Source organism: Somniosus microcephalus, chromosome 4 (assembly GCF_052327205.1).
Source record: "Somniosus microcephalus isolate GS21.2 chromosome 4, FLI_Smic_1.0, whole genome shotgun sequence".
Classification (NCBI taxonomy): Eukaryota; Metazoa; Chordata; class Chondrichthyes; order Squaliformes; family Somniosidae; genus Somniosus; species Somniosus microcephalus.
In genome coordinates, this window is record NC_140990.1 from 249,580,908 (window position 1) to 249,603,804 (window position 22,897).

At 42.1% G+C, this 22,897-nt stretch overlaps 1 protein-coding gene and 1 long non-coding RNA gene across 7 annotated transcripts in view; one reads left to right on the top strand and one right to left on the bottom strand.

Moving 5' to 3' along the window:
• LOC147120361 (mitogen-activated protein kinase kinase kinase 20-like) overlaps positions 1 to 22,897 on the bottom strand; it is a 120,519-nt gene that overhangs the window by 62,791 nt on the left and 34,831 nt on the right. For all 5 annotated transcript variants that reach the window (XM_085986178.1, XM_085986174.1, XM_085986176.1 and 2 more), the window contains exons 8-10: positions 20,428 to 20,514; positions 7,213 to 7,287; positions 4,485 to 4,591 (exon numbers count right to left, since the gene is read on the bottom strand). In XM_085986178.1, the coding sequence (XP_085842304.1) occupies positions 4,485 to 4,591; positions 7,213 to 7,287; positions 20,428 to 20,514 (269 nt within the window). The remainder of the gene's footprint in view (positions 1 to 4,484; positions 4,592 to 7,212; positions 7,288 to 20,427; positions 20,515 to 22,897) is intronic.
• On the top strand, positions 88 to 10,998 carry LOC147120362 (uncharacterized). 2 transcript variants are annotated; one of them, XR_015078177.1, is made up of 4 exons: positions 88 to 405; positions 3,494 to 3,574; positions 5,780 to 5,877; positions 8,098 to 10,998. It is a non-coding gene; the product is annotated as an uncharacterized LOC147120362 (long non-coding RNA). The 2 variants fall into 2 exon arrangements; XR_015078178.1 differs by lacking the exon at positions 5,780 to 5,877 and having other exon boundaries at positions 8,098 to 10,997.

The window sequence follows — 22,897 nt, forward strand, 5'->3', positions numbered from 1 at the left end:
GACTGTAATTTGAAACTATTAGCAACTGAACCTGTTTAACTCAGCTACTCAAATATCATTACAGTTTTCTATTGTTGATTTTTTAAAATACAGCATTAAGTTGGTTTCTAATTGCTGCATTTTCTGTTTTCCTTTATGACAGCTGTACAGGCCTTGAGATTTAAATTTTAAGAAACCTTAAACAGAAATCAAAGTTCGTCCATTTTAAATGTTAACTGTGTACAATGAGTGCTGAGGCCAAGTGCAGCATTCCTGCAGCTGTGCCAGCTGAGATCAGATTATCTCCGCACAGATCAAGGATTGAAGCTGGGAGTTTCTTGGTCTCCATGGCTCAGTACCCTACCGGGCAGTGCATTACTCACTGAGCTGAGCCACTGGGAGAATAGGAGCCTTCATGTTTTAAAGGTGAGTGGATTGTATACTTCCTAAGAGTCTAAAGCTGAATTTTTTTCCTATATGCTGCTGGTGCCAAATCTGTTATTTAGTCTGGCGTAATAGTCACCATAAAAAGAAATTAATTCAAAATATATGCTGCTGGCATGCCAGTGATCACAATGGAATTAAATAATTGCTGCTCAGAGCACACACGTATGATGAGGTAACTGCAGTTTGTCACCAAATCATTATGTCCTGCAGGTTGCCATGCTGATAACCAAATATCTCAAATTTCTTACAACTTGTTCACAGCCTATTCTTTAAAGTTGAAAAAAGGATGATGTGTCAGACTTAAAAAGCCTAACATGTTCACAGCTAACTGTCAAACTATCTCCTATCAAACTTCTACCATACACGGGGATTACTGCAAGCCAGTGCTATTACTGCACCTCTCTCAAACTGGATAGAATCTCTATGGAAGACAGCTCTCCCAAAACCCAACTAAAACAGTCAGGGCTTGAATTTCCAAGCCCCGTGGAGGCGGGTTTGGAGGCGGGAGTGGTGGGAAAATTGCAGAATTGGGGGGCACGAACCCATCCCGCCCCCAACCCGCCTCCGTGCCAATGTCCCAGGAGGCGGGTATCCGACCTGTGCTGGGAACCGCCTCCCCGAGGCGGGAAGGGGATTAGTGCCAATTAACTGCCTATTAACAGGTAGTTAACAGACAGTTTTTTGCCTAATCCCTATTTTTAGCCCTGAAGTGTGGGCTTCCCGACAGCTCCGAACTACGCCAAGTTAGCGAGGCGGACCGTCGGTCTGAAGGGGTTGGAGGGATCGAGATGTCCATTGTGCAGGTGAGTGATGGGTGCATGTGTGCAGAGGTAAGTGTGTGAGGTAAGTGTAAAGTGTTTTAATAAATTTTACTTACCTTTACTTTCTCCTGCAGGCTTCCTTCCTTCAGTTCTCGGGAGTCCCTCAGTTCACCGGCACAGAAAGCAGAATGGTCGCTGAAATGTCAAAATCTGCAGCATTCTGCTTTCTGGTCTGGAGAGATCTCTAACTGAGTCTAACTGGAAGGACTCAAGTTAGAAGACAGATTGTCAGTGTTTGACAGCTTCACAGAGCTGTCAAATGCTGATTTTTCATCTGTCAAAAGCTCTTGACAGATGAAATGTCAATCACTGACATCACCAGTAACCAGGTGTCCCTTAATTGGCTGGGTGGGCTTAACAAGGTCAATCAAGGGAAAATAGCGTGGGTTGGCCACAAGTCGATGGAGGCGGGACTACAACCCAAAAAGTGGCAGTCCCGCCTCCATCACGTCCCCATTGACAAAATCCAGCCCTCAGTGTCTCCCCTACCCATCACGATCTCTCAAATTTGCTAACCTCCCTTATGAGTCACAAATTCTATACTCTACTGCTCATCAATCTCCATTATCAAGTCCAATCTGCGTCCCCATCAATATTCTATAATGTGTTTTTCTCCTCTATTATTCTTCCTTATCTTCTTTATACTAGTTTCTCTTGGTGCTAGCATATCTACCATCAACACCTTAAATCCATTTTGCCCCGAACTGATCTCCAACTTCAATTTTCCACATTCTCAATCTCTTCCTGTTTAGTGATCATTAAAAATTGAACCATGCTGTCCAGATCACTGCTTCACCCAAGATTACTCAACAGTTACTGTGCTTAGCTTATCTCTGCAAGATTAAGCTTATTGAAAGCCACTGTGCCAGAGTGGTAAAATGCAGGCTGCCACCTGCCACAAGGGGAGTTCCTGATCTCAATCACGTCGTTGAGGAAAAGCATTGAGCAGGAAAGAAAAATAGCCTTCCCTTGTGCACCTTTTAATGCTTCTTGACTACTCCTGCACTAACAAACTCATCAGGGCAGGCAAGCTCCCAACTTCTCAACTGGGGAGGGGTGGAAAATATTGCAGGGAAGAGGAAGGAGAGAACAATAAATAAAAAACCCTGCTTTAACTTGTTAATCAATTATTTGTGGGATAAATAAATAACATTTAACTATCAGATCTTATATCCAGGGCCACTGGTTTACGTTGACGGAATAAGTCAAATCCCATTTTTCTTACATGCAGTTGTGTGATTTTCATCATTGTTTTTGGGATCATAGTCCACAGTTAGATGCATTTTTCTGTGAAACCCATAAGCCTGGTTTGTTTCCCAATGAGCTATTTACTTTTTATTTAAACAGGACTACATTTTATTAGTTTCATTGATCCATCATCTTTGGATCAACTGTTCTTGCTCAAGAAATTTACAGTTTAATATTTTTAATCTTATTAAAGCTATGAATAGTTGGTTCAATCTGTAGTTAAACTAAATATCCACATCTCAGCACTGACCCAATCTTTAAAACAAGATAATATATAGTGCAGTATATTAACCACAGCAACAAATGGCACACTTTAGCAGGCATGACGATGTTATACAATATACAGCTGCAATATGCAAACCTTGCAATGCTCATTAGTCTCTGTTTAGTCTCTGTTGAGTCACTGTCACTACGTTTTCAGCAGTGAGCTATGCTATTTATATGGCTTCATGTGACACATAAAAATAACTCTTCACCTCATGCTCATACTCACTTTTTCCATTCAGACAGTAAACGTTTGCTGTAATTGATTTTCTTGGGGCGACAATTTAGTTACAAAACTTTTATGGAATGTATTACAAGTCCATTTGTGTTCCCTACTTTTAATTAAACATTTTCTTCTGCCAAGATTTTCTTTTTACTTTGACCATAGCTGCTGTCAAAACATAGTCCTGAATTAATGTCACCACTGCCTAGAATAAAGCCAGCAATTGCTTAATATAGACCTGAGTGAGAACCATCAAACAATACTTATTTATTACAATCCATACAAAATGCAGCTAGCTTCCCAGTCTTCCACTTATAACCATAGCTGTCACATCAACTGATCCCAACAATGTAATTTTGAATTTTATTTAAACTTCTTGCCAATGAGTCATTCCAAATAATTTTAACATCCTGCTTTTGTCTTCATCTCATACACCTGTACATCTGTTGCTGTGATTGTCCTTTACTAGAATTTTTTTCTCTCAATCATTTTCTACCCTCCTCTCTTGAAGACACTGACTCTGGTTCCATATGTGACAGCCACCCTCCAATATCTCAACCAAGTGACCATTTTTCAGCTATGAGCCCAAATAGTAAGTGTTGCTATGCTTTTCAACTTTATTGATACTTAAAGATCCACTTTAGTTTAGAAAAAAAGCAGAAATAATGGCAATATACTATGATCAACTGTAAATAAATTCTAACGCCCTATTTATAAAGTTTTTGCTGTGTTCATGACCACAGACTTTCCAACATATACAATCCCTAAGCTTCAAAGATGCCAAGGAGATAGCAATTAATTTCATCAGGTATCACTCAATCCTTTGGCCTATGGCTGCATTAATAACATTTGTAGCAGGACAAGTTAAACCACAGAAATCCATGGCTCTTCCCATAGTCACGGTAATGGTTTCAATATTCCAGGCAACCATCTGTGGTGCTTATTAGTTCATTTCAGTAGCCATTGATATTGTCAAACATAATGACAAAGCTGAGTGATGACTAAGAATTGTGGGATGTTTAAAGTTTCTTTGTGGCAGGAATGAATCAAGTTAATTTTGAAAGTGATAATCTCCACTAAAGCTGCCAAAAAAGAATCTAAATACAGGATAAAGCTATTAGTACTTAGCTTATTCACATAATTTGGATTGTGGAATTGCAGAGTAAAGTTTCTGTATTGACAGTGTGCTGTTGACAGTAGATGTGCAGCACACCAGCTGCTGACAGCACAATATTAATATAAGGGAGGCAAACTCACCTTTTACGCTGCATCAGAGACAGCGTAAAATGCAGGTCTCTATTCTACAGATTCCTCCAATAGCACAATAGGATAGTGGCACTCATAGGTCGCAGGTCCCTGACTGTGTCACTTTTCTGGCACCATACCATAGATATAGAAACAGTAGCCTATCTGTGGTATTTACCCTATATTCCATTCTAAAGCTTAAATACTTAATAGATTAAACTGACCATCCTACATGCTGAAAGAGGATACAAGCCTACCTCCACTGAGCCTTGTTGTGCAAGAAGGAGTTGCACTGGTCCGGAAGTTTGCTGTCATGTGACATAATCTCAAGAATCCCTAAGATCTGCTTAAAATTTGGCCTTTTCTGTAAGAACCAACAACAAGCAAATATAAATGCAGTAATCAAATAACTTCTTATACTGTACACAGTATCTTCTATAAATGTAATTTAAATGGAAGATCTAGTATATTGATAGTTGGAGCAAATGTATACATTGTATTAAAGTTGAGATGTCCCATAAGTGACTACTTGTAGCATTTGATGGCACAAAGATTGGTGGTATAGTAAGTAGTCGAGAGCATAAAATTACAAAGAGACATTGTTAGGTTAAATGAGTGGGCAAAACTGTAGCAGATGGATTTCAACGCAGGTAAGTGTGAGGTCATCCATTTTGGACCAAAAAATGTTAGATCTGAGTATTATTTAAATGGTGAAAAGCTAGGAACAGTGAAGGTACAAAAAGATTTAGGGATCCATGTACACAGATCATTAAAATGTAGTTGTCAGGTGCAAAAAATAATCAAAAGGCTAATGGAATGTTAGCCTTTATAACTAGAGGGCTAGAACACAAAGGGGAGGGAGTTTTGCTACAGCTATACAAAGCCCTGGTTAGACCACATCTGGAGTACCGCGTACAGTTCTGGGCACCGCACCTTAGAAAGGGTGCATTGGCCTTGGAAGGAGTGTAGCGCAGATTCACTGGAATGTTACCAGGTCTCCAAGGGTTAGATTACGAGGAAAGATTAAATAAACTAGGCTTGTATTCCCTGGAATATAGAGGGTTAAGGGGTGATTTGATTGAGGGTTTTTAGATTTTGAAAGGAATTGATAGGGTAGTTAGAGAGAAACATTTTCCACTGGTGGGGGAGTCTAGGTCAAGGGGACAGAACCTTAAAATTACAGCCAGGCCATTCTGGAAAGAAGTTAGAAAACACTTCTTCACGTAGAAGTGTGGAACCCTCTCCTACAAAAAGCAGTAGATGCTAGCTCAATTAACAATTTTAATTCTGAGCTCAATATACTTTTGCTAGACAAGGGTATTAAAGGATATGGAACCAAGGCAGGCGGATGGAGTTAAGATACAGATCAGCCATGATCTCATTTGATGGTGGAACATGCTTGAGAGGGTGAATGGCCTGTTCCTATGTTCCTATTTAAATCAAACAGTTGACTATTTATTGATAATCATATCACTGAAACCTTTTATTTTCTTAACACTGTTTATACCTTTTAGTATTGAATCAGTATGTCACAACTATTGCTTTTCTATAGCATCAACACCAGTGATCAACATTGCAGTGTCATTTATTCCACTTCTGAAATAGTCACAAAACAAGTACAAGAGTGTGGTTACCAACGTTCCCTATAAGGTACTATGATTGGAAAGAAACAGTAGTACTGTCAAAGAAAGAAAGGTGGATGTGTGAAGCACTGACTTCTAACAGCAGCACAAACTTGGAATGGAAATATGCCAGAAATATTATTTGCTTTAAACAGCCACGTGGTGAATATAAAAGCTGCAAATGCAGAATATCAGAGGTTTACAATTATTTTGGTGAAGTCCACTGGGTTCAAAGGTTCTATAGGTCCTTTTATGTTAAAAGAGTGCAGATGCTAATAAATGCACAGTTCTGATAGTAAATGCAGTTCTTCTGTTGGCAGCTGCACTCAAAAATATGACCTTCATTATTCTGACAGCAGTAGACCACTGTTGTGTCCATCTTGCAAGCTGCTGCCAGATTCACTGGCTCCACTTCTGGCCTATTAAATGTGAGTCACGACATCAATGTCAGCATCAAGAATACAGTGCATCCACGCTAAGTGGCAAAGATCTTGTCAGTAATTTTCTGCAAGAATAGTACTTGATTTTTCAGATAATTGATGCTGATTGTATTTGTACAGGAGGGAAGCGGCAGTTCTATTTAGTAATATTGGCCATGAGAAGTATAGTGGCGGCTCCGAGATGTGGCATGCTGCTGATCATGGCAAACTGCCCAATTAGAAACTGATGGAAACAAAGACCTAGAGTGACATCATTCTACTGCATGTATGCACAGGAAAGCAGGTCAGCATTCTCAAACTGGCCTCCTATGGGCCTATGGAGAGCCACACTGGGTAAGTAACATAAATGGGAGACAGCAGCCCATGGAGTTTGGTATAATGTAACAGGATTACAAAATAAAAGCAGCAAATATGAGTGTGCGTCTGAGAACCACAGCTGTTTACACAGTATGTTGCTCTATTTCAAAATCAGTACATTTTAGGAACATTGCATTAGGTGCTTGAGGCTGTGTGAAGGAATCACAACTGATGAATGGTTACTTGCGTCGAGCCCATCAACACTTTTGGAGGTCTAAAACAAAAGTACAGAGGTCTGCAATGTGTGCACTGCCACGTGTTACTGGAGCTTTAATATACTAAAGGCACTTTTATATTTGACATGCGGTCCCCCAAGAGATGGCTCTCAAACAGAGATCTATGACCATCGAGGCGTGCTCTCTTCCATTTATTTCATTTGTAAAAAGTTAAGTGGAGATTGATGGCAGCTTTTGGGACCCATGAAAATATGAGTCTCCAAAGGCTGCAAATTTTGTACTAGATAATGCTGTAAGTGGCAGGAGAACCTCCCCAACACCCCCCACCCCCCATCCAACTCTGCCGTCAACAGCATTCTCTCAATGTAAAAAATGGTTTAAGGTACTTACTCTGGGATCCGTTTCCCAGCACTGATGCAGTAGTTCTGCGAAACTAGCAGGACAGCCCCTTGGAATGGTCAATCTCTGTAATAAGAATAGCAAAGTTTTATACAAAAGTAAACCTAAGAAAACATTAATAATAGAACCAACCAAGCTGGGACTTTTTCAATTTCCTTCCCTCCTGAAGACAGCAACCTCCTACTGGAGTATGGTTTCAAGAGTGCCAGCAGCCCTCTGGTATTTCATTCAAGTGTTTATCTTCATTGGTGAGCTTTCAGAGAGTGTGCCAGTGAACTGTTCAACTGTAGGGAGCACTACTACTAAGTCCGCTTGTGTTCTCAGCTAATGTCCACATGAGCAACTTCTAGTGAGAATCACTGGCTACCAATTAGGGGCAAGAGCCCTGACCAAATTTCCCCATCCTACCCAAGGGACACTGAAACCAATTTTATCACCTCCACACATCAGTTAACTCAGCACAAACTTGGAATGTTACTACTCTATGTGGCTCAGTAGCACACCACATGGCACATTTACCCACTAAGTTACTGGGGGAACTGTCAAACTAGGTCTTTTAAAAATAAATGCTCCAGAAGCTTGGAAAAGCGATTTTGTGAAGCTAAAGTTAGGATGCCAAGCACAGCAATGCATACAATGAGTACTGACTCGCCACCCCACCCCATATCATTGTCTCAATTTTCAGGTTTTGCAATAGATATTCCCCTGGATTCAGTGTCACTGATCACTCCTGTAAATTGACCTTTTGTTCCCTACAATCTGGAGTGCATTTTTACTACCGGATAAATGAAAGCATGATCTGTGGATCATAACATAAAACCCTAGTCCATACAACAGCCACTGAAATGTCACATGTGCACTCTCCTCTCTTTGCAGGAAATAGACTGAAAGAATTCTATTGAGACAAGCCATGACTGCAAAGCAACAGACTGGTTTATTTGATTCAAAATACATAAATGAACAGAATACGCTTTTCATCATGAAATCAATATCCTACGGTCTTCAGTTAATGAAAAACAACAAAGATGCAGCCTTACTGATGCCCTAGGCGCAAGCTCACTTTAAAGTTGTTACTGCAAACTAGCTGACTGAATTTGTGTTTCAGGCTGCCTGGACTCACCCAAGCTATGTGAGAGAGGGGGAGCGAGAGAGAGAGATTGCAACTAAGAATTTTAAACTACAAGCAATAAAGTATGTTTGAAGTGTAGTCACTGTTATTGTGTATCTGTTTAGTAGCAGCTGGGGTACAGGAAGCTCTTAGAGTCAGGTATGGAGAGACTGCACAGGAGCTATTATAACATGTAGGGGTGGGAGACATAGTTGTCTCAAACTGGAAGGGGAGAGAAGTAGGGGCTGGAGCTTGGGAGAGAACAAGCAGCTGGTCCCTCACTCTGCAAGAAAGCAGTAGCCAGGAACTGGCACTGGGAAAAAGCAGAATAGGATGGTTGAGCTACTATCCTGATGCATAGTTAGCACTTTATTTTGTAGTTACTTAATGTGCTGATTTGTATTATCATATAATGCGCTATATTTGTAACACAATTTATTTTGGGGTATTCATATTATATTTATTATTGCTCTGTAATTCTTTAATAGGCTGTATTTTTTTATAATAGCACTGTTATTGTAATTTATTTTTCACTTCTTGCATGTATCCTGGTTCATACAAGAGCCCAACTGTGCCATTGCAGCTGCCCAAGTGTAAGGGTCTCTGGGCATCATGGTCCCAGGTAGCAGTTGCTTTGCTCTTACTTTCTTGGTCACACCTTGGGTTTAGGGGCTACTAATTTCTGCTGAGTCTGAAAAACTGGACACGGAGGCTGGTCATACAGATAAGAAGTCAGGTGTCAATCAAAAAACATGTTTAATTCCCCCTCCAAAATATGTTGAATACCTGAAAGTTGAGTTGTTTGTTAATTGAGTCATTAAAGCGCCAATAGTGTTTTATCATCAAGAGCAAGACTGACTACAGCATGTACACAACCTCCTCACCATCAGCCCTGTCAGAAGATGGGAGCTATAAGCTCCATTCTAGTAACTGTAATCCAGTAGCTGCTTGTGCCTCCATTCTTTTTAAACTTACAGAATAAAGTACTTTATTTATATCTAAGGTAAGCAAACAAACATCTGTTCATCCAATTTTACATGAGGTTCACCCATTCTAAATGCCAATCCCACACTACCACAAGCTAATTGTTTGGAAATAGCTCAGCAGAGCCTTTTGTAAAAGGTAGAGGCTCTGTAATACAAGAGGATCATTGATTTGTACCTGGAGTTGCAACAAAGCAAAAGTAATGTGTTCATTTACATAACTGCTTTACTTCCCACTATATAAAGGCCCTGATATCTTATTTTTACCCTCACGTTTAAAAAAAAGTGATTCTCAAGAAAGTACATCCAGACATATGTTTTAAGAAGCCATTATACATTTACATGTATATTCGCATACATATTATGTGAAGTCATGGTACATTTTGATTGCACAGTGCTTGTGGGCGGAGTAAATTGATACATACAGGTTTTTTGGCATTACCCTGCTTCCACTGGGAGCATTGTGGGTTGGGGTTTGAAGCAGCTTGTCTGGTCTGTCTCTCAAGGTGAATTAGGCCTGGAAATTGGGGAAATTTTAGTTGTCCTGTCGGTTGGAGGCGTTGTCATTTATGGCTGATGGGTTGCTGTTCTGGCAGGATGGGCAGTTTCTGTTGAGTGAAAGCCAAAGAATATGCCCCAGACTGGTTGGTACTTCCCAAGGTCAGGCGGAGGCCATATACCCCTCGTTCGGATTGGCAAAGAGCTTACATGTTTCAACCACAGTTGTTATGGAGAAGGTTACATTTTGCCACAGAGAGGCATGCATCTTCTTGCAGCTAGTAGCAAGAGTGTTGTGCTTGCCTGCTCATTGCAATGGTCCCTCCATCTCCAGTGGGCAGAGCCCAACAAGCATTGAGTTGGCTCTTCTGAAATTGTACGGTCATAGTCCTAGTGGTGTCCCAGAATGGCTGGATGCAGCGGTATGACCAGATTATGGTTAGGTTGGTCCCTTTCTGGCCAGAGTTCCTCCAACAGTCATCTGTTATAAAGAGATGAGACTTGTGGTACTTGCGCAGGGTGCAGTATGCACAAAGTAGGAACTTGAGTTACCATTTGTGTATTTTGGCACAGATGGTAATGTTGAGGATCTATCTTGATACTCTCATAAACTCCTCCTCCTTCAGTGGATCTTGTTCCCAGGATTCCCTCAGATTTTCAGTCCTGTCTTTGGCCACAGACATGGTGCACAGGGCAAAGATAAAACTGTTGGGGAATGGAGGAAGAGTGCAAAGGAGGGCTGGCTTATGCTCAAGTCTGCAAAGTATTGCCGTGTTGAGATGGTGCCTCATCTAGAGATAGTCGTATAGGTTGCTGGGAATGGTGACCTTTGTCAGCTAATTGGTACAAAGACATAATTTGGCTCTTGTGGAGCAGCTGGCCTAATCTGGTGATCCTTTTCTCATGCTATGCTCTCCTACCATCTGGAAGACGCTACAGATGCATTCGCACCCATACGACCAGATTTAGGAACAGCTTCTTTCCCAGGGCTGTCATCCTACTGAACTCCACAAATAAACACTAAAGCCTGCACATCTGCCGATGCACTTTATTATGGTCATATTTATGCTAATATATATGTACAAATGTATGTTGAAATGTTTTAAGTGTCCTAATCCAAATTGTACACTCTCGGGAGCCGCAAGCCTACATTTCGTTGTACTGCACTTGTGCACTAACAATGACAATAAAAGTTGATTTGATTTAATTTGATCTGCCTCTGAATCTCTGTTCACGAGATTGATTCCTGGGTTGGCAGGACTGTCGTATGAGAAGAGATTGAGTAAACTAGGCCTGTATTCTCTTGAATTCAGAAGAATGAGAGGGGATCTCATTGAAGCATACAAAATTATTACAGGGCTTGATAGGGTGGATGCTGGGAGAATGTTTCCCTTGGCTGGGGAGTCTAGAGCCAGGGGCCACAGCCTCGGGATAAAGGGTAGGCCATTCAGGACTGAGATGAGAAGAAATTTCTTCACACAGAGGGTGGTGAATCTTTGGAATTCTCTACCCCAGAGAGCTGTGAAGGCTCAGTCATTGGGTATATTCAAAACAGAAGTCGATAGATTTCTGACTAGTAAGGGCATCAAGGGATATGGCGATAAGATCAGTGAATTGAGGCAGCCATAATCTCACTGAATGGTGGATTAGGCTCAAAGGTCCGAATGGCCTACTCCTGCTCCTAGTTCTTATGTTCTAAGGCAAGTCTCCGGAGAGTTCTCCACTTGCTAGATTGGAGAGAGGATTAAGAGATGCAACAGATCTTCAGAGAGGCACAGATCTGTTTTGAGGCTGAGAGGGTTGTAATGACAATGGGGTGCTTCTGGCTCTCTACTGGTCTCTTCAGAGAGTATAAGAATGGTAAACTGTGCAAAGAGTTAGCAGGGAGGGCCTGGCGACCAATTTGCTGAAGGATTAGTGATCAGGTCAGAATCACTTGGATTTGAGCTGTCCAGTAACAGTGTCTGAAATTTGGAAGGATATGTTCCCCTCTTCTTGTTTTGGAAGCTGGAGATGCTTGTATTGTAATCATGGCCTCTTGTCCACCCAGAAAAACTGGGGTTGCAACTGTCCAGGTCGCAGAATGGTTAGGTATATACCCGGACATCATCCATCTGAAATAGGCAGAGGAGGTAGGGAACATTGTTTGCACCCTACCCAGAAGTGGTACAGAAGTTTCACCAAGGTATCTAAAGCTGGCCCCTGATCATGCAAAGGGGTAGTATACCCTTATTTGTCCTGTCTGAGGAAGACACCCTCAGTTTTAGAAGAGGGGAATAGAGAGCATCACTGTGCAGTGGGCATGCAGATTAGCCAAAGCCGTTGGTGAATACTGTGGATGTGAGTTTAGGATTGTTATCCACTTCCTGAATGTGTCATCAAAGGTCATTCTGTTGATCATTGTGAAGAGGAACTTCCACTCCACCCAATGGAATGCTATTTTCACAGCTGGAGAGAACAGCAGGACAGGCATATTAGTGCTATTACAGTGGTGCACCACACTGAATAGCCACATAGTGGTCTTCCTCACGCGCTAGCCTCATATAGACTGAGCTGAAGTTTGTATGGGCTAGGCCAAGTATGACTGCATTTAGTCTGAAAGTCAAAATCTTGGCCAATTTTTATAATCAGTATTGAGGAGGGATATAGATCAGCATGATGAGCACTGGATGAGATCCTTGCCTTTCTTAAGCATTGTGATTGTGTCTTCCCTTAGAATATGTGGGAGGGTCTTTATCTCCAACACATAGTGTAGCAGTTTCAGTAGGAGGGGAATAAAATCCACAAATAAGTTCCTGGAACAGCCTTGTAACATTCAGCAGGTTAGTCATTAAATCCTGAGGATTTCCCACCTTGGAGGCTTCTAATTGCTGCTGGAGCTCAAGTGGCTGAGAATGGGGCATTGACTAACGGTGTACTTTCTTGGGACAGTTGGAGTGGGGAGGTTAGATAAGTATTGTGCAATTTTTTGTTGTGTGGTTTGTTATCTGAATACAAATGCAAGGCATAGTACTTTACAAACTCTTTCTTTCAGTAGAATCAGTGGTGAAGTTGCCATTGGCTCATTTAAACATTGAAATATTGCGGTTATGCATTTTCTGCCATTGGTTGTACTCGAGATGATTCTGCAGTTTATTACTCTGTAGTATCTGGCTCTGGTACACTGGAGGTGTTTTCAGCACATACTGAAAAATTGTTTAGTTCCCCTTTTGCCTGTGTCAGGACCTTCACAGCATTAAGATTCTAACTTAATTACTTTCTGTTCTAAGTTCCAGTCAGCAACCCTTTATGCCTCCTTGACAGATTTGAAGGTAGTGACCTGACCAGAGTACTGCTCTAGTACCTTCTCACAGCTGTTCTCAGCAATACAGTGAGCTTAGTTTGGATAAGAAGTCCAGGTTAGCATGGCGGGCATAGTTGAGGCAGCGGTGTCCAGAAGAGGGTAGGTGATTGGCTAGGGTGTGCTGCAGCATAACCGGGACATGGTCTGAAATGACTATTGGCCCTATGTCAGTGTATGACTTGGGATAAAGTGGTATTATTTCAGGAAGTAATCTATCCTGGAGAAGTCGAATTCCTTCGCTGGAGGGAGTAGGGTCCACCAACATCTTCCAGGCCCAGGTCATTACAGTGCTTTTAGATTGCTCTGGCTAATTGCTCTGGGTGCCCTGTGCTTGCTGAAAGTCTGTCCCATTGTGGGTGAAGGGCACAGTTTAGTTCCACACCCACAATCACTGTACCTGCCACACATAGGGTTTGTGAAATGCTGATGTGGTGAATACAGGGGGCATCAATATGGGTTATTCTGCTATTCGACATTTTATTAAAATGGAAATCTCAGGACTACTTGCCTCCAGGCTGAAGGGACGGTGGTTGTTGATTAGTATAACCACTCCTTCTCTTGGCTGAGTAGGAAGCAGACAGCCTTTCTCCAATTTCTCGTAGGTATTGATCTGAACAGCTGCTGTTTTAAGTGCTGGAAAGATTGTTTTCTTCCACACGGCACAGTCCTCTTTCTGGCAAAGTGAGATCTCGCTTAGATCTGGTAGCGGAAGGTGCAGTTATTTTGATACTTTTGAGCTAGATATTCATTGGTATCTTTTGCCAAGTTTTCACCAAATATTTCGTTATTTCGTAATTTCAGTTTGACAAAGGATTTTTTGCCTCTGGCATTTACCACGCCAGAGTCATGTTCTGTATGTCTCGACATATGTTCCTTTACTGATGTACTGAATTGCTACTTCTGATCTTTGTCAGAGATGGGTACAGGCCATCTAGGAGCTAATGCAACATGTGCAGGAAAGAGAAATTTGGCTGCTGGGGCTGGCACATGGGATGGAGTGAGAAGAGGCAGTGGGAGTCTGGCGCATGTGTTTAGCTTAGGGCTCAGGTCTGGATTTAGGAATAGAATAGGTGGCTTGGGCCCTGGCAGCACTCAAGGTGCACGTGTTTGTGCGCGCAAGATGGGACCTGCCACGAATTGTGGGAGGGGAGTGAAAAGCTGGGACCTGACATCAGTTGGGGGAGGAATGTTGAGCTCTGGAAACACTTCAGGAAGGCAGGGGAAAGATGGGACCTAGCAGGACAATGAAGCTTAGTACTACTTTTTGAGGAGGCTGCAGACTGGTAAGATGCACGGGAGGGGGCACTGGAGCCTAGCCTCACTTGGGGGAACGATGACAGGGTTCAATGAGTACGCAATAGGGCCGAGCAATGCTGCCAAGTGGAGGGGTGGATCTATCAGCACTTAGGACTGGGATGACATGCTTGAACCTAGCTGCAATCTACCAGACGGTTGGGGGGTTCTTTTTACCACTGCTTAATGCAGGGACTGCATTTGTGACACTTTTAACTTTCTGCTCTATCATTTTAAAAATCTGAATAAATTCTTTCCACAATGATTTCATAGTGAATACGAGTTACAGTTCATACCCTCCATTATAGGTTTTCAAACTGGGGTCCCTGGACATAGGAGGTCTGCAAGGTTCTTTTGACTTACTAGCGCAATATTTCTATTGCTGTATACCAACAGTGAAATGATTGCACTATTTTTCCTTTGGGTAGCTGACGATGGCCCGGAATTTGCGGTGGGTAATAACAGCGAATGAACAGCCCTTTGAAACTGACCACAATTTCAGGATGTAGATCATGCACATCCTAATGCAGAAATCCTGAAATTGCAGTCAGTCATTCACTGCTCTGACACTTGCTGCGCTGTGGCTTTAACTGGGGTTTCACCAGCGTATTGACTGCTAACCAAATGTTATGGCCCTGAAAAACTCATTTTAATTTTGTGGAGTGTCAAATTTATCCATTTTAATAAAAATTTAAATTTAAGAAACTTTAAAAAATGTTTTTTATAAGGTTGTTCATCTTTATTTCAGGTTTACCTTTTCCCCATGCGTAAGCCCCATCTTTGTTTTGCTCTCTAACATTTTTAAAGTTAGAATCAAAGCAGCTACTCACTTCCTGGTTCTCGGTCTATGAGAATTCTGCATTGTCATTGGCTGCTAAGACAGCTTGTTATGGATTCTCCATTAATTTGCGCTGATTTCAACTGCACGTCGGAAAAGCCGAACTTCTCGCTACAGAGATCGTTAGATCTTTGTGGGAAGCTGACTTCGGGGGAGCAGCGAAGCTGACCACAAATTACGGGCCATTGTTTTTAGGAAGTTAGGAAAGGGGCTCCTGGAATTATGTCAATATCTACAGGAGTCCCTAAGATTGTGTCAATATTTTTTGCAGATGGTCCGTCAGACTGAAGATTTGAGCACCTATATCCTACATGATGAACAAAGGATTAGCTTTGGGTGCCTCACTCTACTGAAACAAAAAAAAACTATTTTCATTGCTAAAGAGTTCCACTCTATGATATAAACACTGCTATTAGTATCTTTTCAATTTTATTTGTGCAATCCTACCTCAGATATACAGCAAATGCTCAAAACTCAAAAGTGAAAACCTTTTTAATAATGTATGCAAGGAGAGATTTAATTCAATTGTTAGTATACGTAGAAGTTACCAAAACACACGAGACCAACATCGTGCTGCTTCTAATATATGCCAATTGCCACATTTCCAATGTGGCTTCAAATAGTGGGGAGAATTACAATGTAATGTTGGAGATTCCTGCAGTATCACCTCAACTTCCTACTGTCAGAGACTTGGGTAGACAAACCAGTACTGCATTCAGGGAAAGTTTGATAACAGATAACATTATTAGGAAAAAATGGCACAAAAACAGTAAACATTTAAAAGAAGACAAGGGAGAACTCTGTGGGAGAGTTGCATGCATACAGAGGCCTGAAAATCATGCATACGTGAACACAGTAGGAGACTGAGAGCAGCGAGATCACCGAGAGATGGCTAGTCATTAATACATAAATAACAGGAAAAAATAAATCAGCAACAAAGCCCCAAATCCAAGCTCTGGGGAGAAATTTTTTTTAATTGAGATTTAAAACAGTTCATGGGTGAGTTTCATAGCCACTGAATATTTCACATGTCCCTAAAAACAAATGATAGGTACAAGATATGCTATTCCATATACTCCACTTAGAAAAGATCAGATTATATACAGTAACAAACTGTAAAGAGGCCATTTCAAACACATATTGGCCCCAGTTCAGAGAATAAGATTAAAAATGAAGCAAAAAATCTAAATTTATTACCACTGCAGACTGTGGGGCCTTATTGTAGAAAAATGGAAATCTGGAACAGAAAGGATTACCTTGTAGACTATATAATGATAGTGTGGCATTTGGAAATATGTTGTACAGTTTCTTTTTTAATAGAGAGATTTTTAAATCTCATGACAAATGGGGGCTAAAACCTGATGTATCTTAGTTGCTAAGAGAATAACACCTCTCCACAGAGGAGCAGTATTGTACAGAATAAATACAGTGCTACTTCTGGGTTTGTAGATATCAGCAGGGAGCATGTGAAATGTATCAGCAAATCCCTCTGAAAGGGGCATATCTAATTCAGATGCAATCTTTTTGCTCATCACTAGTATTCAATTAATCCTTTGAATCCCAAAAGAGCTTTTCATTTTTCAAAACATGCACATATCTTCCGTAGCGGTTTTCTTTTAATGCTGTAATACTAACTAAAAAACAGATCAAGGCACATACAGACACAGTGCTCTACATAAAATGAAAGTCTTTAATTTTGCAGCAGAAATACTTCAGTTAAAAACTAAAATGGGATTTATGATTATCAATCCAAGGCGTCTTCAAAAAATCATAATTTTTTTAGACTAAAAGGTCAAACTCAAACAAACAGACCTATTATTCATTGCTGAACTTTAAAAAAATATTTGTTCTCGGGATGTCTTTGTTCTCGGGATGTGGCCAATGATGGCGAGGCCAGCATTTAATGCCCATCTCTAGTTGCCCCGAGAAGGTGGTGAGCTGCCTTCTTGAACTGCTGCAGTCTATTTAGTGAACGTACTCCCACAGTGCTGTTAGGGAGGGAGTTCCAGGATATTAGCCCAAGTTAGGATGCTATGTGACCTAGCGGGGAATTTGGAGGTTCCCAAGCACCTGCTGCCCTTGTCCGTCTAGGTGGAGGTGGTCACGGGTTTGGTGCTGCCGAAGAAGCCTTAGCAAGTTGCTGCATTGTATCCTGTGGATAGCACACACTGAAGCCACAATATGCCAGTCGAGGGGGTAGATGTTTAGGCTAGTGGATGGGCTGCTGATCAAGCGGGCTACTTTGTCCTGGATGGTGTAGAGCTTCTTGAATGCTGTTGTAGCTGCACCCATCCAGGCACATGGAGAGTATTCCATCACGTTCCTGACTTGTGCCTTGTAGGTGATGGAGAGGCTTTGGGGAGTCAGGAGGTGAGTCACTCGCTGCAGAATACCCTGCCTCTGACCTGCTCTAGTAGCCACAGCATTTATATGGCTCGGCCAGTTGAGTTTTTGATAAATGGTGACTCACCAGAATGTTAATGGTGGGGGGACTCAGTGATAGTATTGCCACTGAATGTCAAGGGGAGATGGCTAGACTCTCTCTTGTTGGAGATGATCATTACCTGGCACTTGTGTGGCATAATTGTTACATGTCACTTATCAGCTTAAGCCTGGATGTTGCTGCATGGACTGCTTAATTATCTGAGGAATTGCAAATGGAGCTGAACACTGTCAATCATCAACGAACAGCCCTACTTCTGACCTTATGATGGAGGGAAGATCATTGATGAAATAGCTGAAATAGTTGGACCTAGGACGCTGCCCTGAGGAACTCCTGCAGCGATGTCCTGTGGCGGAGATGATTGACCTCCAACAACCACAATCATCTTCCTTTGTGCTAGGTATGACTCCAGCCACTGGAGAGTTTTCCTCCGATCCCCAGTGACTTCAGTTTTATTAGGGCTCCTTGATGCCACACTTGGTCAAATGCTGCCTTGATGTCAAGGGCAGTCACCCTCACCTCTGTAATTCAGCTCTCGTGTCCATGTTTGGACCAAGGCTGAAATGAGGTCTGGAGCAGAGTGGTCCTGGCAAAACCCAAACTGAGCATTGGTGAGCAGATTATTGGTAAGTGCCACTTGATAGCACTGTTGACAACTCCTTCCATCACTTTGCTGATGATTGGCAGTAGGCCGATAGGATAGTAATTGACCAGGTTGGATTTGTCCTGCTTTTTGTGTTGTAGCTCTACTGAACAGCTTGGCTAGGAGTGTGGCTAGTTCTGAAGCACAGATCTTCAGTACTACAGCTGGGAACTTTTCAGAGCCCGTAGTCTTTGCTGTGTCCACTGCACTCAGTCGTTTCTTGATGTCACATGGAGTGAACCAAATGGCCTGAAGACTGGCATATGATGGTGGGGACCTCAGAAGGAGGCCCAGAAGTATCATCCACTTGGCACTTCTGGCTGCAGATAGGTGCAAACACTTCAGCCTTGCCTTTTGCACTCACGTGCTGGGCTCTGCCATCGTTGTGAATGGGGATGTTCATGGAGCCTCCTTGTCCCGTTAGTTGCTTAATGTCCACCACGATTCATGACTGATGTGGCATAGCTGCAGTGCTCTGACCTGATCGGGATCGCTTAGCTCCCTCGCGAACATGTTGTTTTTTCTGTTTAGTATGCATATAATCCTGTGTTGTAGCTTCACCAGGTTGACATCTCATTTTCAGGTACAGTTGGTGCTGCTCTTCTGCACTCCACATTGAACAAGGATTGATCATCTGGCTTGATGCTGATGGAGGCATGATGGATGTGCTAGGCCATATGATTACAGATTGCAGTGGAATAGAATTCTACTGTTGCTAATGGCCCAGCACCCTGTGGATACCCAGTTTTAAGATGTTAGATGTTCTTAATCCATCCCACTTAGCATGGTGGTAGTGTCATGATGGGAGGGTATCCTCAGTGTGAAGACAGAACTTGATCTCCACAAGGACTATTTGGTGGTCACTCCCACCAATACTGTTATGGACAGATGCATCTGTGACAGGGAGATTGATCAGGACGAGGTTAAGTTGGTTATTTCCTCATGTTTGTATTCTCACTACGTGCCACAAGCCCAGTCAGGCAGCTATGACCTTCAGGACTCGGCCAGCTCGATCTGTGGCAGTACTACCAAGCCACTCTTGGTGATGGATAGTGAAGTCCCTCACGCAGAATATATTTTGTGTCCTTTCGACCCTCAGTGCTTCCTCCAAGTGGTATTCAATAAGGAGGAGTACTGATTCATCAGCTGGGGTGGGGGGGGGGGCAGTAGGTGGTAATCAGCAAGAGGTTCCCTTGCTGATATTTGACCTGAAACTACGAGACTTCATAGGGTCTGGAGTGAATATTGAGGACTGCCAGAACCACCCCTCCTGCCTGCCGACTGTATACCACTGTGCCCCCACCTCTGCTGGGTCTGTCCTGCGGGTGGGAAGAGACATACCCAGGGATGGTGATGGAGAATCTGGGACATTGGCCGATGGGTATGATTCTGTGGGTGTGAGTATGACTAAGTCAAGCTATTGCTTGACTAATCTATGGGACAGCTCCCCCAATTTTGGCACCAGCCCCAGATGTAAGCGATGAGGATTTTGTGGGGTCGATTGGGCTGAATGTATCTTTCGTGTCCCGATTCGATGCCTAGGTTGCAGCGGAGTGGTCAGTCTGGTTTTATTCTTAGTAGCAGTTTGATACAACTGAGTGGCTTGCTAGGCCATTTCAAGGGGTAGTTAGGAGTCAACTGTGTTGGTGTGGAACTGGAGTCACACAAGCCAGACCAGGCAAAGACAGTAGGAGTTGTTCCCTACAGGACATTCGTGAACCAGTTGGGTTTTTATGACAATCCTACAGTTTCCTGGTCACTTTCATTGACAAAGCTCTGTATTTTCATATTTAAAAAAAAACTGAATTCAAGTTCTAAACTGCCGTGGTGGGATTTGAACGCGCGTTCTCTGGATTATTAATCCAGGCCTCCGGATTACAAGTCCAGTACAATAATAATAAATAATCACAACACTATGATACATGTGTGTTGGATAGTGATGGGCGTTATCATAAAATTTAATATATCTGCTTGAATAGAAATATCAGGCCCTTAAACCTATAAAAAGATACCTATAAAAACAAGCTTTTTTCATACCATATTAATATACTACGTACCTCATTTTTCTCCACTACTAGCCAGGCCACTTGTAAGCCTTCAAGGCCTTTAAATGGGACCTCTCTTGTCAGCATTTCCCAAAGAACCTAGAAGACAGAGTGCACCTTTTAACATATATCCAATCCTATTAACAAATACTATAAAAAGCTGATGAGTTTCAATAGATTTTCCAGGTATCTATTAAGGAGCTCATTACTACTGACATTTAGAGATACTATGTTCAAGAATGTTGTTTTGGCAATGATACAGATCCACTAAAGTGGTCTTTACAGGTGAAATATTTTGACTTGGATCATCAACATTGATACACAAACGAGAGGAAAGTAGCTTACTTATGGATATTCATGCAGCTTTCTTTACAATAGACCATTCCCATAACACCTTCCAGAAGTTAAATGGATTATGATGCCCCATATATATAACCAGAAGACAGTGTACTTAGCTTGGTACGATTTACCGCACTCAGAATGGCCCGATAGGGTGGTGGAAACAGATTCAATAGTAGCTTTCAAAAGGGAATTGGATAAATACTTGAAGGAGAAAAAGCTGCAGGGATATGGGGAAAGAGCAGGGGAGTGGGACTAACTGGATTGCTCTTCGAAAGCCAGCGCGGACTCGATGGGCCGAATGGCCTCCTTCTGCACTGTACTATTGTATGATTCTGCAATGTTAGAATGTGTGACTGTGTTCAACACAGCCGTTTGAAGCTGTGGGTGGGGTGGGTGAAAATTCTCCCTTTACAGAGAGTCATGAGGCCAGGGAATTCAATTCCAGGATCAGTGGTTAAGATAGAAACTACAGATCAACAAACTAAATTTTTTCACTGCATCTATGAATACCTGACGATAAACATAGCCCCTTACACAGATTTTAAAAGTCAACATTTCAAAAATACTATTCTATGGAATACAAAGAGGTCAAACTATTTTGGCTAAATTTGATTTTTTTTTAAAAAAGCACATGAACCAATAACATTTATTTTCAAGAATGCCAAGGATGGTACATGGAAACAGGTCATTTGACCCAACTAGTCTGGTCAACGTTTACCCTCCACATAAGCAAATAGCCCTATTTGTATTTGTCCACCCTTTTCTCCTATCCCTTCATCCCTATCCCAGTATAATCTTGAACGTTGACATAGTTTCTATCTTAACCACTGATCCTGGAATTGAATTCCACAGCCTCACGATTGTGTAAAGGGAGAATTTTCACTTACCCCACCCACAGGAACGACGTTAAAATGGCCGGCAGTACTTGGGAACACAGGAACAGGAGGAGTAGGCCATTCAGCACCGAGACTATTTCGCCATTCAATTAGATCATTGCTTATCTGTATCGCACCTCTATTTACCCACTTTGTTTGATATCCTTTCATACCTCACCTAACAAAAATCTATCGATCTCAGACTCGAAAGCTACAATTGTTCTAGCACTAAGTTTTAGTGATTTGTGTGCATGGAGACCTGTAGTCTCACAAATATTCCAATTTGTCTTTCTCAGATCCAAAGTGGATAACCTCACACATCCCCACTTTGGACAAACTTAAAGCAGATGGTTTTCATTCAATTAGTCAATACAGTATGCCCCTTTGCATCTTCCTGCTCCCATCTACACATCATCTCCATACTTGGATATACAACACTCTATTCCTTCATCCAAGTCATTAATATATAGATGCACTGCAGCAACTCGCCAAGGCTTCTTTGACAGCATCTTCCAAACCCGCGACCTCTACCACCTGGAAGGACAAGAACAGCAAACGCATTGGAACACAATCACCTCCAAGTCACACACCATCCTGACTTGGAAATATATCGCCATTCCTTCAGCGTCACTGGGTTAAAATCCTGGAACTCCCTCCCCGACAGTACTATGGGAGTACCATCACCACAAGGGCTGCAGCGGTTCAAGGCGGTGGCTCACCATCACCTTCTCAAGGGCAACTTGGGATGGGCAATAAATGCTGGCTTTGCCAGCGACGCCTAGATCCCAGGAACTAATTAAAAAAATATGGTGACAAGCGGAAGTCCAAGTACAAATCCCTGGGGAACACCATTTATTACATCCCATCAAACAGAGAACAAACCCTTTATCCCTACTTTCTGTCTCCCATCTCCCAACCAATTACTGACCCATGACAAGCTGAGAAGGCTGTTAAAAAAGTATATGGGATCCTTGGCTTTATAAACAGAAGAATAGAGTACAAAAGCAAGGAAGCTATGCTAAACCTGTATAAAACACTGGTTAGGCCTCAGCTGGAGTATTGTGTTCAGTTATGAGCATCACACTTCAGGAAGGATGTCAAGGCCTTAGAGAGGGGCCAGAAGAGATTTACTAGAATGGTACCAGTGATGAGGGACTTCAGTTATGTGGAGAGAATGGAGAAGCTGGAGCAAAGAAGGTTAAGAGGAGATTTGATAGAGGTGTCCAAAATCATGAATGGTTTTGGTTTTGATATTGATAGAGTAA